Source organism: Thamnophis elegans, chromosome 8, assembly GCF_009769535.1.
Source record: "Thamnophis elegans isolate rThaEle1 chromosome 8, rThaEle1.pri, whole genome shotgun sequence".
Classification (NCBI taxonomy): Eukaryota; Metazoa; Chordata; class Lepidosauria; order Squamata; family Colubridae; genus Thamnophis; species Thamnophis elegans.
The window spans coordinates 66,641,037-66,660,252 of NC_045548.1; the positions used below are offsets into that span (position 1 = coordinate 66,641,037).

Below are 19,216 nucleotides of genomic sequence, written 5' to 3' on the forward strand. Positions count from 1 at the left end.
GTTTTTTCCTTGAAGACGTTTTTTGCTTCTCATCCAAGAAGCAGAAGTGAAGAAGCTGGATCAGGAAATGACCTGGATCAGGGGTCTCCAACTTTGTCCATTTTAAGACTTGTGGATTTCAACTCCCAGAATCCCTCAGCCAGCAAAGCTTGTCAACGTTAAGACTTGTGGACTTCAACTCCCAGAATCCCTCAGCCAGCAAAGCCTGTCAACTTTAAGACTTGTGAACTTCAACTCCCAGAATCCCTCAGCCAGCAAAGCTTGTCAACTTTAAGACTTGTGGACTTCAACTCCCAGAATCCCTCAGCCAGCAAAGCTTGTCAACTTTAAGACTTGTGGACTTCAACTCCCAGAATCCCTCAGCCAGCAAAGTTGACAAGGTTGGAGACCACTGACCTGGATGACTGAGAATCTCCATAGACATCTGCTCCCTGCTCATGGATTGCTGGTTGCGCCATGCTTTGGCATCAGTATTGGGGGGATTTTGTCGGTCAGGTCATCTGAAGAGCATCAGAGTGAAGATCTCCAGCATTTAGCACAGAAAACCTCCTCTGTCAGTTTCACCACACACCATGATTTGCAATAAATAAGGGGGGGGGATTCGCCCTAAGATGCTCCATCTCAATCATCTCCTGTATTTTGCACGTTTTGTATTGGTTTATGAGATTTTATAAAGCTTTCTCATAGCTCTGGGTGGCGTACAATATGAAAGCCATTTAAAACACTACAAAAGAACAGTGCCCAGGAAAAAACAACAACCGAACACTCCTAAAAGCCATTTGTGGCACAAAGGACCACAAAGGTTCATTCTAGATGCAAACTGGATTGCACTGTTGCACATCAATATTTTACATTTTTTTTCTAAATAATTCACGTGAAGGCAGTGCCAGAAGCTCTGGGAACGATCTAGCTAAAAACATGATGGCTCACTTAGAAAAGCCAAGCTCCAGCTGGATACTGTACACAAATATGCTGACCTGGGTTATTTACTTGGCTTTGGATTAGCGTGTTGTGCAAATTCAGCCGTGATGAAAGCTTCACAATCTTGCCAGTTTTCTCATCCCGGATGATCCAAATGATGGTGTTTGCAGCTGCTTTCCCCCCCCCCCCTATCTACACAACCCTGAGATCACTTTCCTAATTATTCATCCATCCAATTAGATATTACACGAGGAATTATATTTATGCACTCCGAATGTAAATGTACTATTTTATTTAGCTTATAAAAACAATTTAAAGCGAACTCCTATTTTGCTGATCTCCCTGATCTAACATTGAAATTTACAGATCCCAGCTTACTTAAAAACTAATTTGGGTATGAACCTTTTTTTGTTAAACAACAGAGGGCAAAATCAAATGTAGTTTATAATAAACTTTGAGGAAACATTTTGAAGATTAAAGACAATTGAGTGCTAGGCACATTCTAATGGAAAACAAAGGTGCTTTAGCATTTCCCATGGTTCTGGGCAATTTTCATAGCCTTGAAACATCTGGAGTCACATTCGTTATAATGTTAGCCTCCATGCTGGAAATTTCAAAGTGGAAGCAATGGAGTAGTTCCCCTTTCCCCCCCCCTGTGAAAAAAATACTGGGGACGAGTAACATTTCATGTCAGGCAGTTCTCAACTTGCAACAGTTCATTTAGTAACCAAAGTTAAAGGCACCAGGGAAAAAGTGACTTATGACCGTTTTTCATACTTATGACTGTTGCAGCATCCCCAGTCACGTGATCAAAAATTGGATGTTTGTCAATGGGTTTATATTTATGACGGTTACAGTACCCGGCGATTATGTGAATTCTCCTTTTGTGACCACCTGACAAGCCAAGTCCATGGGGAAGCCAGATCCACTTAACTGTTCTGAGGCTTCCCAAGAACATGAAGCAAACTCCTGGTCCTGACAAAACCCCTTTTATTATGTTACTGTGAATTTCTCTCATTCACATCCAGCAAAGACTTTCAAGGGCGAATTTATAGTCACAGACCTTATCTGGCTTGGAGAACTGCCAGGCCAATATCTTCAAAACTTGGCAAGGTGTCTCTGAGAGCCACAAACCAATTAAGTGAACTAATTGTCTCCTGCAAACTCCACTCCTCTTTCGCTTTTTTATTCCCTATGGGAGGAGCCATTCATCTTCCACCTATGGCCTTACTCCCAAGTCGACCCTTGTTCCTTAGCTGTTTCCTTTGTTTGGTAACTCTGCACATGAACATACTGGGAACAGGCTCCAGCTGTTCATCTGCCTCACTGATGTCCAACTCCAAAGGCAGCCGATAACTGTCAGGCGGCCCTGGCCCCATCTCTGCCTCCAATACAGAGCCTTCCCCAGACTCCAGGACTGGCCCATGTTCCTCCCCAACCTCCTCACTGTCCAAATCTGCTGCCAGCTCTGCTGGTGGGCCATAACATTAGCACCCATGTTACTAACTTAATAACTCTAGTGATTCACTTAAGAACTACAGCAGGAAAGGTTGAAAAACAGAGCAACATTCACTTAACAAATGTCTCGCTTAGTAACAGAAATTTGGGGCTCAATTATGGTTGTAAAAGTGAAGACTACCTGTGCTGTAGTATCCCCAGCCCTGGTAAGCTTTCAATCACCTGCATTTGCAAGGAAGTTATGCAAAGAACTGTCAATGGGCACAATCTCCATAACAGCACAGTATATAGAGCTCTCCTTAGTACCAATCTAGGAACAAGTGATTATTTTAATCTTCGGCAAATGTGATTTGGGGCTAAGGCTGCAACCAGTACATGTAATTGAAAAAAAATACCATTGATAATTAATATCAGGAGTAATTTATTTTGTCCATTACAATTTTAACATATTTATATATTACATAATATTTGGACCATTACAAAGATTGTACAAACGGTATTACCACTAGAAATTAGTGCAAAAAAACCCACCAACCCCACAAATGCAGCTTCAACTGAGCTAATAGAACCAAAAATATCATCTCCAGTTAAAGCAATTTGATGATACAGTTAAGCATCACGTGCAATTCAACATATGTACATGATTTGATCAAAGAACATTGGGATAAATTAATATTGTTTATTCAATTTACAGAAAAATGTATTTTTCAAAAGACCAACATGCTCCCCACATAAGAAGCTTGACAGATTAGGCTGTTTCTTTTTTAAACTCATTAAATCCTGATGGTTGTAAGAGTTTCAGTTCCAGGAGGGAGCAAAAAGCAAGCACTAGTAGATGCACTGGCCCATCCATTGGTCTTCTATAATTCTTCTTCTCGATGGCTTGTCCTCCATATGGGTAGAAATCTAGAAATGCTACATTAGACAAAACTTACTGTGCACATATATTTGTTCTCACATTAATTTCCAATAGGATTTCAGGGATTTGAAAATATTAGAAATTATGAATTAGTATGGATTGAAGGCTTCAATTTCTCTGGTCATTGCCTGAAAATGGAAAAAAGAATACATAGCAATCAAGCAACATTTTAATTGGCTGTGTCACTTCCTTCTATTGTTGGAAGTATAGTTTTGAATTGTAAATTGTGTTGCAGAGGGTTTGGTGGGGCAAGCAGGCATTATCTTCTATCTCCCTTCAAGGACAGATTCCTTTCTTATCTCATGAAATTGCCAGCATTTGCACTTCAGGTGAAGTCAGAATTCTGACTAGCATGAATGAGCTTCATCACTTCAGGGTGGCTCTTCTGATAAGACACAATGTTGGTTCTCTGGCTTGTTTGCCAGATACCAAGCCAATTGCTCAAGTTTCCAGCTCTTGTTTTGTTGGAAGAAACAAAACAAGACTGGACTGACACATTAAAAAAAAAACAATGGAAAGTTCTGCTATTTATTCACAATCACAAATTAGCTATCAAAACAATGTCATTTCCAAATTTTCAATGTTTAAAAGAAAAAAAAAGTTAGGTGTAAAGAAACATTGTACTGGAGAAATCAAGCAATTGATTCCCCAATTTGGAGGCAAATGCAAATCATGACACCATTTTTGACCAATTATCACCTATAATTAATCCAAGGCAATAAACTTTAACTCTAAACTTGAAACACACGATTTGTGTGAATGGCAAGTGCACGTGAGCGCAGGCTCCCACCACTTGCATAAGTGGAACTTTGCACAAAAGAACCTGCCGCAAAGTGCAAGTGGAGCTGCTTGGTTCCTAACAGGCCACGGCCCAGATATAAAGCAATCTCATTTAAAGGCATCAGCTCTCAATACGATTTAAAGCTGAAGACAGCTTGTTATAGCAAAGGCTTAACCAAAATCCGCATGGAGAACCGAACTACTATGGAATAGGTCACCACAAAAGGAAACAAATAGATGCAAATACAAGAGAGCCAACAAGATGTTTATAGATTGTAAGAAGTGCAATTGGAAGCATGTTTCCTCCCAATGTAAAATGACAAACTTGGAATCACATGTTCCAATAAATTTGTGTGTATAATTACTCTTTTGACTTTTTTTTCAAGCAACAGACTAATGCACTAGTACAACAGGAAAGCTGCAATAAAACAAAATACAAACTTTGATATCTACTATGAGAGAATACTAGTAATATATAATGCAGATGCAGATTTAAATTATCACTAGAACACATTCATGCCAAATAGTGTACCTCAATCAATTTGCTTTTGTCATAGTCTCCACGATGTCGGTAAATACACTGACTGAGTAAGGCATAGAGTTTCTCCAACTCAAGTATAGTGTAGTCTCCACTTTTGTCAACAACCATGTTCAGTAATTCCTGGAGAAAACAGATACTACTATTTATTCCTTCAAATAAGACCGAGCATTTCCTTCAAAAGGCTGGTTATACTTCCATACATTCTGTATACTTGCAGATAAGAATTTTAAGTAACAAAATACTGTACACACACACACACACCTTTCCTGGTTTGGTTTATATGTGAACAGGCATATGAGCAAGCATGTAGAGTAATACTTTTTAAAAGTACTTGTATATATTAGAGGATGAGTCTTTTCACGGATAAGCAGATCTTGAATTTTTAACCAAAACCATGAAAAACACATCACTCATGATAGGCCAACTGTCAAAATTAAAACACATGGACATTTGAGAGTTGGCATATTCCAAACACAGGAGCAATTTCCTATATGGAATAAAAGGGCATTAAAAAAATAAAATAGGTTTCCTTTATGATCTTAGCAGTGAAGCTATTTGTAAACCTGAATGTCTGTTCTCCTTTCCCAAAACTATTTAACATCTTAGTTTGTAACTTCCAAAATATTATTTTGGTTTGAGTACTAGCACATTTCAATTCACTGAACTGGAAAGTGCCACTGTATAGAAAATACACAGCATCATTTATACTCCATTTATGATTATTAGAAACTGTGATCTAATAGCGATGTAACATTTAGCAGATTTAACACTATAAATTATTCAGAAAAAAAGACCCACCCATCCCCATGCACACAACAGAAGGCAAGACACTCTGCACTCAGGTGTAGGCTATATTAAGATACACAAAAGTAAATAATAGAGAAGGAAGACTGCCAATTCAGTAACAGGTTTTCTCTAAGACATACATTCAGCTTGTCTTGATCCACAATGAGTGGTGGTGTTTGCTCCGACAGAATTTCCATGGCTTTCTCAACATTTATGAGGTGCTGCTGCTCTACCTGTGAACGCCTTCCACGGGTCATACGAAGCATACCTACAGCTAGAATAATAAAAGAAAAAGTAGGATTTATTACTAATATATAGTAAATGAATAAGCCTTGTTGTGCTTAGAAGTAATATCTAGTAGTAGAGTTCCTATAGAATAGTTTAGTCTATCTAGTATCCTACAATATCCCATTTGAAGCCTAGCAATATATAGGGTCACATCAAATAATTAATCATTGAGATGATTGATCTTATCTTATTAGGGGTGGAAAACACTGAAAGATCAGGGTTATATCTTGGCCTACACCAAAATCTGCCCACTGTATTGTCAAACTTCACTAAAAGAACTTGGAAGTGTTCTACAGTCAACAAACGGGGATATTAGGGATTCCCAACCAAAAGTGCCCTTACTTTCCTAAGGCTTTCTTTTCAATAATTCAGGTATTGGTTTCTGTATTAGCAGTTGTGGGGGGAAGGTCTTCTACCTAAGTGGGCCACATATAGAGATTTTGGTCATCATACTGTATATGCAATAAAATCATCCTAAAGGAAAATATTTTATAATACTATGTTGTTTTTCTTTTTTGTTTTTCTTTTGATGATGTTCTGTAACTACCCCACAAATATTAATTGTAGCAATATAATTCTAATGAAATAATCACAATTTCACTGAATGAAACTAATTAACTAATACTGTTAGACAGGCACTGCAATGTGAATTTAAACTTAGCTGGTAGAATCACTAGAATGGAGAGAGCGCTACAATGTTTAAGAGAATGTGAGGTAGAATTAAACACTCTCCTTAAAGCAGGGGTCCACAACTCCCTGTCCATGGACAGGCACTGGTCCGTGGCCTGTTGAGAACAAGGCCACGCAACCAGCGGGTGAAGGCACAAAGCTTCATCTGTGCATGTGCGGAATCTAGATTGCACATGTGAAACCATCTCCCTACAGCCAGTCCATTGAGCCAGAAAGGTTGGGAACCACTACTTCAAAGTCTATTTTGATGCTTTCCACTCACCATTAGCATCCCTATCTAATGAATGTTCTGTTGCATCACCATTACATGCTTTTTGGGGTTCTGAAAGTTCAGAGTCTTTGTTGTTCTTGACAAATTTACACTTAGCATCATTGTGAATGGCTGACAGCTCATTCTCTGCATCGGATATACTGATATACTGCTCCGGAGGCACAGGTTCAGAGTCATTCAGAGACGTCTGTGTTCTTTCAACTTCAGTCTGCTCCATACTGGAGTTATTATTTTCCATACATTCTTCTCCATCACTCTCCGCTTCATCTGGCTCTTCTCCTGGGGCTTTGTTCTCCTTATTGAAATGCAAAATCTTTTTCCGCTTTGCTAGGTTGCCCAGGCACCATCGACTCTTCCTTCTTAGTTTTCTCTTTGATAAGGCTACATTAACAAATACAAACAAATTGACTAGTTTTTCCTTCTCTTAAAACTAACAAATTCAGAACAAGTTTTGGGAATACTATGGGAAACCAGCATGGTACTTATGTTACTACAGATGCAAAAAAAATCTGCACACGAATTTGCACATAAAAAGACTATTTGCCTTCTCTGCTGTATTCGTTTAAACAGTCTGATATAACTATAAGAAGCTAGACCTGAATTCCAACATCTTCCTTATCTGGGAAAAAATGTATTAATATAGTTTAGATAACCATTCATATCTTTAAAAGGCATAATGGTAACATGCTTTATAGATGCCATTTCTAGGATCAGCATAGAAAGACCTTTTTAATGAAATTTTTTTAAAGAAAATTTGGAAGAAGGGTAAAATAAACAAATAAAAGACAGACATTCTCTCTTCTTGAAAGTGCCTCAAGCTATGGTTTCTGCTTTCCTATTCATTTTTATGCATTTTTCAAACTAAGTATGAAGAATTGTGTGCTTACAACACTATCAACACAATGTAATGATGCAGAAGAAGAGAAAAAACCATTTTAAATTCTTAAAATACAACTTTAAAATCTCTCAATCCCATCGCTTGAAATAATTTCTTGTCCCCTTGTCCCCCTACAGAAAAGCTGAAAATCAAAAAGAATTCCTTCTTTGTGTTGTAGCAATGTTGGATCCATTTTCCTCCACACAAAAAGGCCACATGTATTAGTGCAGATAAATTCCAAGATAAGCACATTCCAACCAAAACACATTCATTTCTGATACACATTGATTTCAGAACAAAATGGAAGAACAGATGGAAAAATACAGCCTGTTATGTTAATGTTTCCATTTCTGGATCTCAACTCCATCAAGGTGACCACAACTAATTATTGTGAAAAGGCTATGCAATGTCCTTGCTTTACAACTGCCAGAAGAATACTATGGGTTATGTTGTTCAGTTATTGCAGCAGCTGCTTGCAAAACGCTTTTGCAGCTTGGAAGTCCCTTGGCCTTTCCTTGGCTGAGTAACCCAGCAGTGTGTCAGAATAAGTAATTGAAGAAATGTTGCTACTAGTGTCATGCAGCTGCCACTTTGAGGCCTAAAGAGGCTCATTCTTTTGCCATGAGGTCTTAGCAGGGGGTGAGATTGGGGTTGATCCCTCCCTCCCCCACTGGAATATGACATCCAGCCAGAAGAAAATAAGAGACTTTGACAACCTGGTAAGAAAATGAAAGTGACGCTAAGGAACTCTTTAGCATTATCTGAAAGAACCAGATACATTTTCCATGTATACCCTGCTCCTCAGCTTTTTAGTTTAAGATCAGGTGTATATAGGTAGTCCTCAACTTACAACAGTTTATTTAGTGACCGTTCAAAGTTACAACGGCACTGAAAAAAGTGACTTATGACCGTTTCCCCACATTTACAACCGTTGCAGCATCCCCATGGTCATGTGATCAAAATTCAGATGATTGGCAACTAACTCATATTTATGACGGTTGCAGTGTTTCATGGTCAGGTGATCCCCTTTTGTGACTTCTGACAAGCAAAGTCAACAAGGAAGTCAGATTTACTTAACAATCATATAACTAACTTAACAACTTGCAAGGATTCACTTAACTGTGGCAAGAAAGGTCATAAAATGGGCAAAACTCAATCTGTCTCACTTAGCAACAGAAATTTTGGGCTCAATTGTGGTCATAAATCGAGACCACCTGCACATTTTCAAAGAATATAAAGATTCGAGAGATGGGGTTTTTTGGGGGGAAAAGCACAACCTACCAGTAACCAAATATTGATGCAAAATAAAATACTTATTGGGAGAAAGAACTTAAAGTTTTCTGTAGGGTCAAATGGCCAATTTCCTTTCACAAATTATTCACATAGCAAAAGGACAGCATTTCAAGAAAGAAGCCAGAAGAAAGCAATCCAGTAATCATTTTTGTTGTCCTTTGTGACTAAATAGTAAAGTGATTCCAGAGTGGCATCAGTAGGATATGAGTAGATGTGGGTTATAAAAACGTTCATGTATCCTTTATCTATAGGCAAAGAAATTAGAGGAGGAACAATCCACTAAATTAGTGGAAATAGACAATAAGAGAAAATTCAAGCATGCCCATTCTTGGCGTACAATGCAAGACCAGATGAATTAGCACTTACCATTAGGAATGAAAGGAGAACTAGAATCCAGAGGTATTGGTGGGTTTTTCATCTTGTCACCACATTCAGAATCCAATTTCTTGTCCTGCAATGTGCTACTTTGCTTTGGCATGACATGGTAATAGGATGGAGCATATTTTGAAGAACTACAACCTTTAAAAGTAACAATACATTGTAAGAATCCTTTACCCACTTTGTTGAATTATTCTAATATGTTGTGAACAACAAATACACGTGGGGATGATGCCACGTTCTAAAGACAGGGATTCTTGTAAAGAGGCATCTCATACTGGTAAGAATGCAGTATTGCAGGCTAATTCTGCCAATTGCCAGCAGTTCAATTTTCACTGACTCAAGGTGGACTGAACCTTCCATCCTTCTGAGGCCAGTAAAATGAGAATCCAGATTGTTGGGGGCAATATGTTGATTCTATAAACGGCTTAAAGAATTCTGTAAAGCACTGTGAAGCAGTATATAAGTCTAAGTGCTATTGCCATTGCTATTGATACTGCTTTAAGTCCTCTAGGCAGAAATAAAATGTTTCTTATACATAGAATACGCACAGGCACATTCACTCTATTTCAGTCACAGTGATGCAATACGTTATTATAATATAACAGTGTTAAAATCATACTGTAATTGGTTTTTTTGAAGAGCCAAATAATGAGAAAACCCACCTCTTTTTTTGCGTGATTCCTGAATTTCTTCACAAAGGTGTTCAAAATTTTCATCCATTTCTTCCTTTATTATTGCATAGGCTGTATCTTTGAGAAAACAGGCTCTATGTCTAATCAAACGATCTAAAACAAATAGACAAGAAAATACTTTGTCATGAAATTTAATAATTCCACAGAAAAGTCTGTGAATATTTCAGAAATAGTTAGTATGAACTTTAATACCTTTTAATAGTACAATTTCAGCTTTAAGTTACACTACTCTTAATTCCTTCTTTTTTAACATGATAGAGAACAAGTTGGGTACTGCAAGCTTTTAAAACAACATCTGCTTATTTAATGCAATATACAGCGGAGTTTGTTTAGTGACCTAAAACTAGCACTGAAAAAGTGACTTATGATTGTTTTCCCCTATTACAATTGTTGCAGCATCTCCATGGTCACATCATCAAAATTTGGATGCTTGGCAACTGGTTCATACTTATGAAGGTTTCAGTATCTCAAGACCATGTGATCACTCTCTGTGATCTTTTGACAATAAATGGGCAAGCCAGATTTATTTAACAACTATGTTACTAACTTAACAACTACAGTGATTCACGTAACAACTGTGGCAAGAAAAGTAAACGATGGGGCAACATTTACTTAACAACTGTCTCAGCCACAGAAATTTTGGGTTTACTTGTGGTCGCAAGTTGGGGATTACTTGTATCATAGTTTGCTTATGTATAAACATTAAGGTTTACCTCCAGGATCTCTATCAGGATTGTACTCTAATGCATTGCTACAGATGAGGTCAATATCTTTTAGATAATCTTTGGCAGACAGATACTTGTGAAGATCAATTTTTGAAATAATGGTTGAAAGATCCATCGGCTGCTTGATAACTGTGACATAGTCTGGTACCTACAGGAGCATTATAAGAAAAACGTCTGAATATATTATCTGCCTTTAGGAGTAAAATAAGTTTACATTTCTGTATGTTTTAAGAATGGTTGATACTAAAAATGTTGGCATGAATGCTTCTGAACTACCTTTTAAAGATCATATTTTGTATTCAATTTGAGGGGGGGGGGTACCAAAAATATTTTAGTCAACTGCACAGTTCTGGAAATGTAACCAATTACATATGGCAACCTGGGAGAATAGGAGACTTGGAGTCCACAGGCCACATATAACTCCAGCTTCCATTTTAGAGCTTCCAGAGAAACTATCAAGCAATTAATTTTTAAAAGTGTAAATTTTCCTGATTTTAGAATAAAAATGAAAGCTCTCCAAATCAGGTCAATTTTTCCTTTTCAGAGGAGAGAAGCAAAAGGGGTATCTTATATTATCCCTCAAAAGGTAAGGCAAGCAGGTTATAATCAAAAGGAAAGCGACAGAGGGAGAGAGAACACTTTTAATAGTTTGAGATCAAATTTTAATATTTTAAAATCAAATTTACCATTTACAGTATTCATCTTCAGCAGCATTTAGCTTAGCATTTTGATGTAAATTTTGTCTGCATTCATTACTTTTTCTAACTGATAATTATAACCTTATGATACAGGAGTCCCTAACCTCTGATCCGCAGCCCGGTGCCAGGCTGCAGTCCATTCAGAACCAGTCAGAATTAATGGGTGGCTGAGACGCAGGCAAAGTTGCATTTGTGAAAGTGGCGTCGCACAAACAAAATCATCCCTCTCCCATTCGCCACCACTGTTGGTCTGTCGAGCCAGAAAGATTGGAGACCACTGATCTAATAGCAACATTTGGCAAATTTCAAACTTAATATAATCAACAATAGTCAATGATTACACTGAGGAATGTACAAGAGAAGAAAGCAAATTATTTTGAAACTTGTTACCTCGTGCAAATCAACAGGTTTTGAAAAGGCTCGGAAGCGTTTATCAATGGCAAGTCTGTGTGTCACATTTCTTAAAAAATTTCTGAGTTCTCGTAGAGTATCTTCTTCCTGCTCCTCAAGTTGCTTGATCTCCTGTTCTGTCAGCTGCCGTGGTTGAGGTGGGGGAGCTACTGGTAATACCTCTAATGCCTGCAAAACTTAAAAAGAAAATGGATTTGTAAACATGTAGCTATTTACAAATCATCCTACAATAAGCTATATCTGAGGTATTTGCAGCACATCTACCTGTTTTCTTTTTTGACACCGGTGGTTTAATTGCTTCATGGAGAATTAAACTCTCAAAGAATTTTCTTCTTTCTTCAAAACTCGGCAAATGAACTTCAAAAACTTCTCCAAATGGTTCTCTAAAGCCATTAACAAATAATTTCTTTACCTAAAAAAAGATGCATCATGGAAAACAAATTAATAAGAGAAGAAATGTATGAAAAAATCAAAAGGTAACTGAAGTTACTGTGTCTGTAGCCTCGCAAAATTCTAGACCTATCGAACTACTATTGCTTCATGCAGAAAGTCTGACAAAAATAGAGAGCGTTGAAAATACAATTGTGGGAAACATTTAGCCAACTTAGCAATTTATTATAGAGTATCAATCTTTATTGTGGTAATGCAAGAGTTTTTGATAAGCAAGCAATACTTAAGTATGAGGTGTGTGTATACACTTTTATTTTAAAAAAGAAACCCCCATTCTCTTAAAAAACATTAAGGATGGTGAATTAGGATGGTGGTTTTTTTTAAATTTCCTTATCTTAAACTTGTGTTGCTAGATAAGGGCAAAATCAGATACAATAAGGTATAGTAGATTATCCCATGAACAAATTGCACATACCTCGCCTGGCAGAGCTTCATGATGTGTATCTGATGTTGCAAGAAGAAAAATAGGAGCAAAGGATGGAATGTTCTGTAATAATGTAGTAAAGGTTGCTTGCAACGTGTGTCCAATCGTTCCCCACCATATGTGAATATTTGGAATGTATATTATACTTGGCGCTGTTCTCTTAGCTTCACAGATCAACTAGAAAAAGAAGACATTTTAATCATTAAAATTCAGATGTCCACTGATTACCTAGTCAATTAACAGATCATAATTTAAACTGTACTTATATCCCCCCAGAGTTCATAGCCAATTATGATGGCTTCAGTTGATAAAATCAAGTTTTTAAATGTATGAAAGACTGAAAAAAGGTAAGAAAGCAGACCAGCTTAATTTAAGAAGCAGAAAAACTATGGAAATGAAACATTTTAAAAAAGACTTGGCTTTAGTGATTCAATTAAGCCTATAATAAGAATTTACACTTAGTTTTCAAGATTATGGTTTTACTCATGGTTAGCGATAAAGATATATTTCTAAAATCATTGTATCCTTATTTGGTTTGCCAGGTAGGCTTGATAAATCTGGTCTGTATCCTGTCTAGGAATAAGTTGTTGTTTGATAGCCACAATTTTTGGAATTTGAATTTCCATTTGAAGTCAGATAGTATTTTGCAAAACAGACTGGACAACTTACAACCAACAGGCATTGTCTGCATTTCAGTCAAACTGACCCTGATGTAACAAAAGACTCTGGCATGGAAGAGACAAATTCTCCAACCTCCAGCCTCTGCCCTCTTAGATTGCAAGCAGAATTACTAAGAAGTTGACAGAAGCAAACAGCGTATGCTGGGACAGGAAAAAACTGACTGTTCTCCAATCCATTCATACTGAATTCTTCAGGAAGAAGTAATTTCTACTTCCTGGAAATTTATCTTGGTAACCCCTGGGGAAGAGATAGCATTCATTTCCAAGGTTGATATTCTCCATAGAAATAGGGAGTGTTTATAGGTAGTCCTTGACTTACAAAGGCAATTGGAACCAAAACTACTTAAAAAGAACTAAGTAGTACAGGATAATGAAATACCTGTGCACATGTTTCTTCAGGGGTTTTGGAACTGACACCAAAGAGGATAGAAAGGTCTAATGTATAAACAGGAAACTTTTCTAAAGCATGTATAACTGCTGGAGCCAAATGAGAGGCTTGTCCATATTCTGGCTCACCACTAATTAAGAGTCTTGGTCGGCAAGATGTTGGTTGGTGACAAGCATTTCTATTAAAAGAAAAAAAGGAAACGAAGAGCTCCAAACTCAATTCAAATATTACTTTTTCAATCATGTAAGATCCAAGATCAGCTTGAAACGTCAAGTAATTGTTTTTACTTAACAAATTTTAAATATACAATGCCCTTGATTGTTTTAAATCAAAACAATAAAGGGTGTAATAAAGCATTTCAGTTCATTCATATAAAGATATATATAATGCTTCAACAACTAAGCTATCACAAACTGCAAGTATTCATGACCTGTAGTTTTTAAAAAAAATATCTATGTGCACACCAAAAATTCAAAGCTAAATAGCTCCATTTTTTCTGCCTAAAAATTAACCTGTGTTAGCATCACTAAATATCCTTTTCTCACTCAGCTTTTCAATGTTCTGGCTGTTCCGGCAGGCCTGGGGCTATTGAGTAATATTCCAGCCCCACGTGACTGAATGGTGATTTTGTTTTAAATAATTGTACTTTTAATATTCTATGTCTTTGCTTTGTTGTGAGCCGCCCAGAGTCCCTAGGGAGTGGGCGGCATACAAATTTTATTAAAGTTACAAAGTTCTAATTCATATATTTATGCACAAGTTCATCCAAAAACTCTGCAAAAATAATACCGTCCTTTTAAATTTAGTACTCATCAAGAAATAGAAGGCAACAAATAAATCCTATTCAGTAAAGAAAAAAACCCTAAAACATGCATGAAAATAGTAAATGTTAGGGTGGGTTTATTTGGGTGTGTGTGTGTGTGTGTGTGTAAAAGATTGCCATTAATCACCCACCTATTAAAATTAAGAAAATGTGTCTGTTTTTCAGAACCTTTCTGAAAATGTCCTGTTTCAAATACTGGTGGTCCTTCTTCATCGCTGTATAGCAGATCTTCTGACACAGGATAAGCAAAATCTTTAAATGAAACAAGAGGCAAAGATTTTCATGTGAATGTTGTATCTTATTTCTAAGGCTAAGATTTTTTTCTTCTCACTGGGTCATTGAATCTTATTTTAAGGCCAATTTTAGATTTTTATTTAAACACAGGCAATTAAAAGGAATAAGTTGTCAAGAAGCCTGATACCAACTTCCTAGTGAAAATATAATAAAATGAAAAAAGGCCCCAGGGTAGAATTATATCCTATTAAATTACAGCTCAAATGTACCTGTTTTAGATACTATTTTTTGTTTGCTGTTACATTTTAAATAACCTGGTTTATTTAAAAGTATATTCTATTCCACAAAATAAAATGTGCTTGCAATTTTGATGCAATTAGAATCACAACCTTTAATCAGTTCTCATGGTTTCTATGTAAAATAGTTAGCAGGAAAACTAATGTTGGGAAGCAATTATTCACTAAGGGCCATATAAACTGCAGAGGTGTTTCATTGTAAGCTAGTTCTTCACGCTTCTATTTTCCTCTGCTGTGTGCTGCATTATGGGAAAAAGGAACAACGGACAGGGCCATTTGTTTCACTGGCAAACCTATGTGGCCTCATCAATATTATTTTGATTTCTTGTAGCAATTTTTTCCTTCCACTGATAAAATGCAGCAATATATTGGTGGAGGAATAATTGGAACAATAGAACATGTTGTTTTGTATTGTCCCTCTAACTTGTCAGGGATTATCATCTCCATTCCTTACACAATATCCTGCTCTTTTCAACTTGTTTTATCTTAAGTTATTATCACATCAATTTCATTTTATTTCTTTGCAAGTAATATTGTGTGAGCTCAACGGGACTCAGGTCTCGAATCTGGGCTGTCAGCTTTCCAGTTGACAAGCTCAGTGTCTTAACCACTGAGCCATTACAACCCTTCTTAGATATTTTGCAATATTTTTTATTGTAAATATTTTTTTTTGGGGGGGGGGTGCTTGTTTTATTTGCTGGTCAATGATTGTATAAAAACTGATTTAAGTGATTGTACAATATGCATTCCTATTATTAGATAAATATTGATAAGAAATGAGGAGGAAGGAGTTTCAGTTAGATATTTTATTTATTTACCTATTTCTATCCTGCCTTTATTATTTTTACAAATAATTGAAGGCAGAAAACATATCCAACACACTTTCCTCCTCCAATTTTCCCCACAACAACAATATGTGATGTGTAGAGATTCTCAGTCATTCAGGTCATGGTTGTTCCAAAGGTGCTTTTTCAGGGGGCAACTGGACTCCCTTGTTTTTTCTTTTGAAGACATTTCCCTTCTCATCCAAAAAGCTCTCATTCACCTCTGACAGAACAGTGGGGAATGGAAGGATCCTAACAGGATGCAGATTACCAGCTGTCTGCAAGGAATGTAAATCCTTCCATTCCCCACTGTCCTATCAGAGCTGAAGAAGCTTCTTGGATAAGAAGTGAAACACCTTCAAAAGAAAAAACAAGGAAGTCCAGTTGCCCCTGAAAAAGCATCTTCGGGACAATCTGTGATGTGGTTGGGCTAAGAGACAGTGGTTGGCCCAGGCTGAAGCAGGACTGGAACTCCCGGTCTCCTGCTTGCTAGCCTGGTGTCTTAACCACTAGACAAAAATGGCTCTAATTGTCCAGCATTTTGAACCTATTTATAATTTGTTAATGACTACATTAAAACAGCTTCTCTAATTGTGTGGCTTTCATGTTGCTTGGGAAGCCACAAAGCTATATTCTTAAAACATCTGGACAACATGAATTAGAGAAGGATATGCTAACATTTTAGCTTGTACAAAACCCATTCTACAGCAAACATACATACCTCCACCCAAACTCTAAGTACATAAACTTTATTGAATTCTAAGTATTTTTATGAATTAATTTGACTAACCAAAAGATCAATCTGCACTGATTCTTTTCTGCCCTATTTTCAAAGAGAAGAAAAGGCAATCTTTCAATACTAGTATTTTATTAAAATGAAGGTGACTCAACTATCAGTCCTAATTTTACAGTAGATAAAATATTCTGTTTCAGAAAATAAGAAATTTAAATACCTGATTTATTCCCTCCTTTCTGTGCCAGTTCTGCATGTGGAAATACATTTTGTACAACTTCCATAATTCTTTGCAGTACATTTTCAAGCAGTGGTTTTGAAATTGTAGAGAGCGCTTGACCAGGTGAGGTTACTGCCCGCTGAGAAGCAGGTATAGTCTTTTGCATAGCAACCACAAAATCCTTAGCGGTTATGTTAATAGAAGAGATATCTAACTGCAGCTTCACGCTGCTGGTATAAATCTGAGGATAACGTCGACGCAAGGCACACAAGGCTGCCTCAGTACATATCGATTTAATATCAGCCCCACAGTACCCTATAAAGAAAAACATTTATATTAAAATATCTTTAAAAGAAGCCATTTAAAACCATTTAATGATATATGTGCCATGTAAGAAATTGGAAGAGTTATTTTCTCCCTGAAACAAAGAATCTACCATCACAAGACCTACAACTAAACACAGAAATGTTTTTTTTTAAACCCACCTGGGCTTTATGCTTTATAGAAGTTTCTAAAGTGGCATTTCCCAACTGGGTAACTGACAGGCATAAAAAGTGAGAATTTAAAAAATAAATATATAAATTTGTGAATGAATGCAAAAACAATAGGTATATGCATATCTATCATGCCACTTCTTATAAGAATAAGCATTGTCATGTAAGACAACCAGATTGGTATGATGATTAAGGTATGAGGCTAGAAACAAAGAGACTCTGAGTGTTGCCTAAGGTGGCTTTGGGCCAGTCTCTCTCTTTTAGACCTAGGAAAAAAGGAAAGAGCAAATCCCTTCTGAAAATCTTGCCAAGAAAGTTGCAGGGACTAGTTCAGGCAGCTGTGAGGAGTCAAAACATGACTAAAAAAAAACAGCTGAAGATTACTAGGTAAACACCTCCCCACTTACCTTGATGATAAGAAAAAGAAAAAAAGTTATACTGACTACAGTGTCCATTACTCCTGCAAACCATCCTTGCTCCCACAATGCATTTTAAAAACTTCCAAGGAACACATGTACTCCCCCAATTATTATCTTCTTGATCTCCATTCCTCCCTCATATATGTTTTGCAATTCAATCCTAATTTATTCTCTTAAATAATGAATATTTCAAATATTTCTTTATACTAGTCACTTGCTATTTGTATTCAGAGTTCATATTTAGCATTCATTTCTTTACGATTCCCTTGTTTAACGATATACACTTTTTATATCTGCCAAGCCATCAGCATTCAAGTCATTTTTATGGTTCCCTTAACATATCTAACTTCCATTTCACTATAATAAATTGAGTAGAAAGATGGTCTCATGGGATTTAGCATTCTTTGGTAAGCATTCTACCAATATTAAGTACATGTGTCAAATTGCTCTGCTATTTATATATAATCATTTCATTTCATAAGCATCATTTATATATAATTTACAGTCCCTCACTCAATCTTCTCTGTCAAGCACTAAAGAATAAAAGCAGGCATACACTGCTTCCTGGTAGTCAATTAAAGTGAAGAAAAAAACCCCACTGCAATACATTAGAAATTGTTTGTTTGTTTATTGGATTTATATGCCGCCCTTCTCCCAAAGGACTCAGGGCGGCATACATTAAAAAAACACAAAAGTTAAAAAAAAAAATTAGATAGAGTATCCAAAAAACAAACCCAATTAAGATTAACAATAACATTTAAAAAATTCGATTAAAATTAACAATAATCAATCATTTATTTTATTTTGTTCAGGCCAGGCCGGCTTGCTGGAAAAGCCAATTCTTCCTTGTATTCCGCTTAATATGTTTAGTTTACTAGGAAAAGTACACAGCATCCACCTTTATCTGTTGGTACCTTCTGCATGCCAGGGCTACACCTTCACCCAGCATCTGGATCCCAGATCATCAGAAGGAAGAAGATGGCAAAAGTCAGTTGGGGAGCAGCAGTATTTGTGGCAAAGTGTAAGGTATCCAAAAGTGCAGAGCTGGGGCCCAATTGTCACTTTGAACAATCACTGGATAGATGATCATAAATCAAGGACTACCCATGTCCCTTGCCTATTTTTTTTTCTGCTAAAAAAAATACACTTCTACAAATCGTGGCAGAAATTATTCTGAGCTTTGTATGCACATGGCTAGTTTCCAGCTAATACTAGGAAAATTCTTTACAGCAAAGGCAGATCAAGAGTGGGATCAATTGCTTATGCAGCAGTAGTCTTTTATTATTGGATTTAAGGAGAACCAACAATTATTATTGTTGTTATATTTATAGCCCATCTTTATTCTGTACAACTCAAGTCATACTGCTTTCCCCTCTTATTTTCCTCAAAACCACCATCCTTCCAGTGAGGTGGGTTGGGCTAAGGAAAAAAAACAGCCAAAAGTTGGCTGGCTTTCATGCCTAGAGGGAAGACCAGAATTTATAGTCTCCCAGTTTCTGA

General features: G+C 36.7%; 1 protein-coding gene across 1 annotated transcript in view; it reads right to left on the bottom strand.

The window, feature by feature from the left end:
• Positions 1-2,782: 2,782 nt before the first annotated feature.
• Positions 2,783-19,216, bottom strand: part of ATAD2 (ATPase family AAA domain containing 2) — a 37,470-nt gene continuing 21,036 nt past the window's right edge. Inside the window, exons 16-28 of the mRNA XM_032222793.1 lie at positions 16,804-17,118; positions 14,628-14,748; positions 13,665-13,851; positions 12,597-12,782; positions 11,996-12,143; positions 11,711-11,907; positions 10,611-10,770; positions 9,868-9,990; positions 9,191-9,343; positions 6,646-7,035; positions 5,546-5,679; positions 4,611-4,739; positions 2,783-3,426 (exon numbers count right to left, since the gene is read on the bottom strand). Coding sequence (XP_032078684.1) covers positions 3,388-3,426; positions 4,611-4,739; positions 5,546-5,679; positions 6,646-7,035; positions 9,191-9,343; positions 9,868-9,990; positions 10,611-10,770; positions 11,711-11,907; positions 11,996-12,143; positions 12,597-12,782; positions 13,665-13,851; positions 14,628-14,748; positions 16,804-17,118 — 2,282 coding nt within the window. The 3' untranslated portion in view covers positions 2,783-3,387. The remainder of the gene's footprint in view (positions 3,427-4,610; positions 4,740-5,545; positions 5,680-6,645; positions 7,036-9,190; positions 9,344-9,867; positions 9,991-10,610; positions 10,771-11,710; positions 11,908-11,995; positions 12,144-12,596; positions 12,783-13,664; positions 13,852-14,627; positions 14,749-16,803; positions 17,119-19,216) is intronic.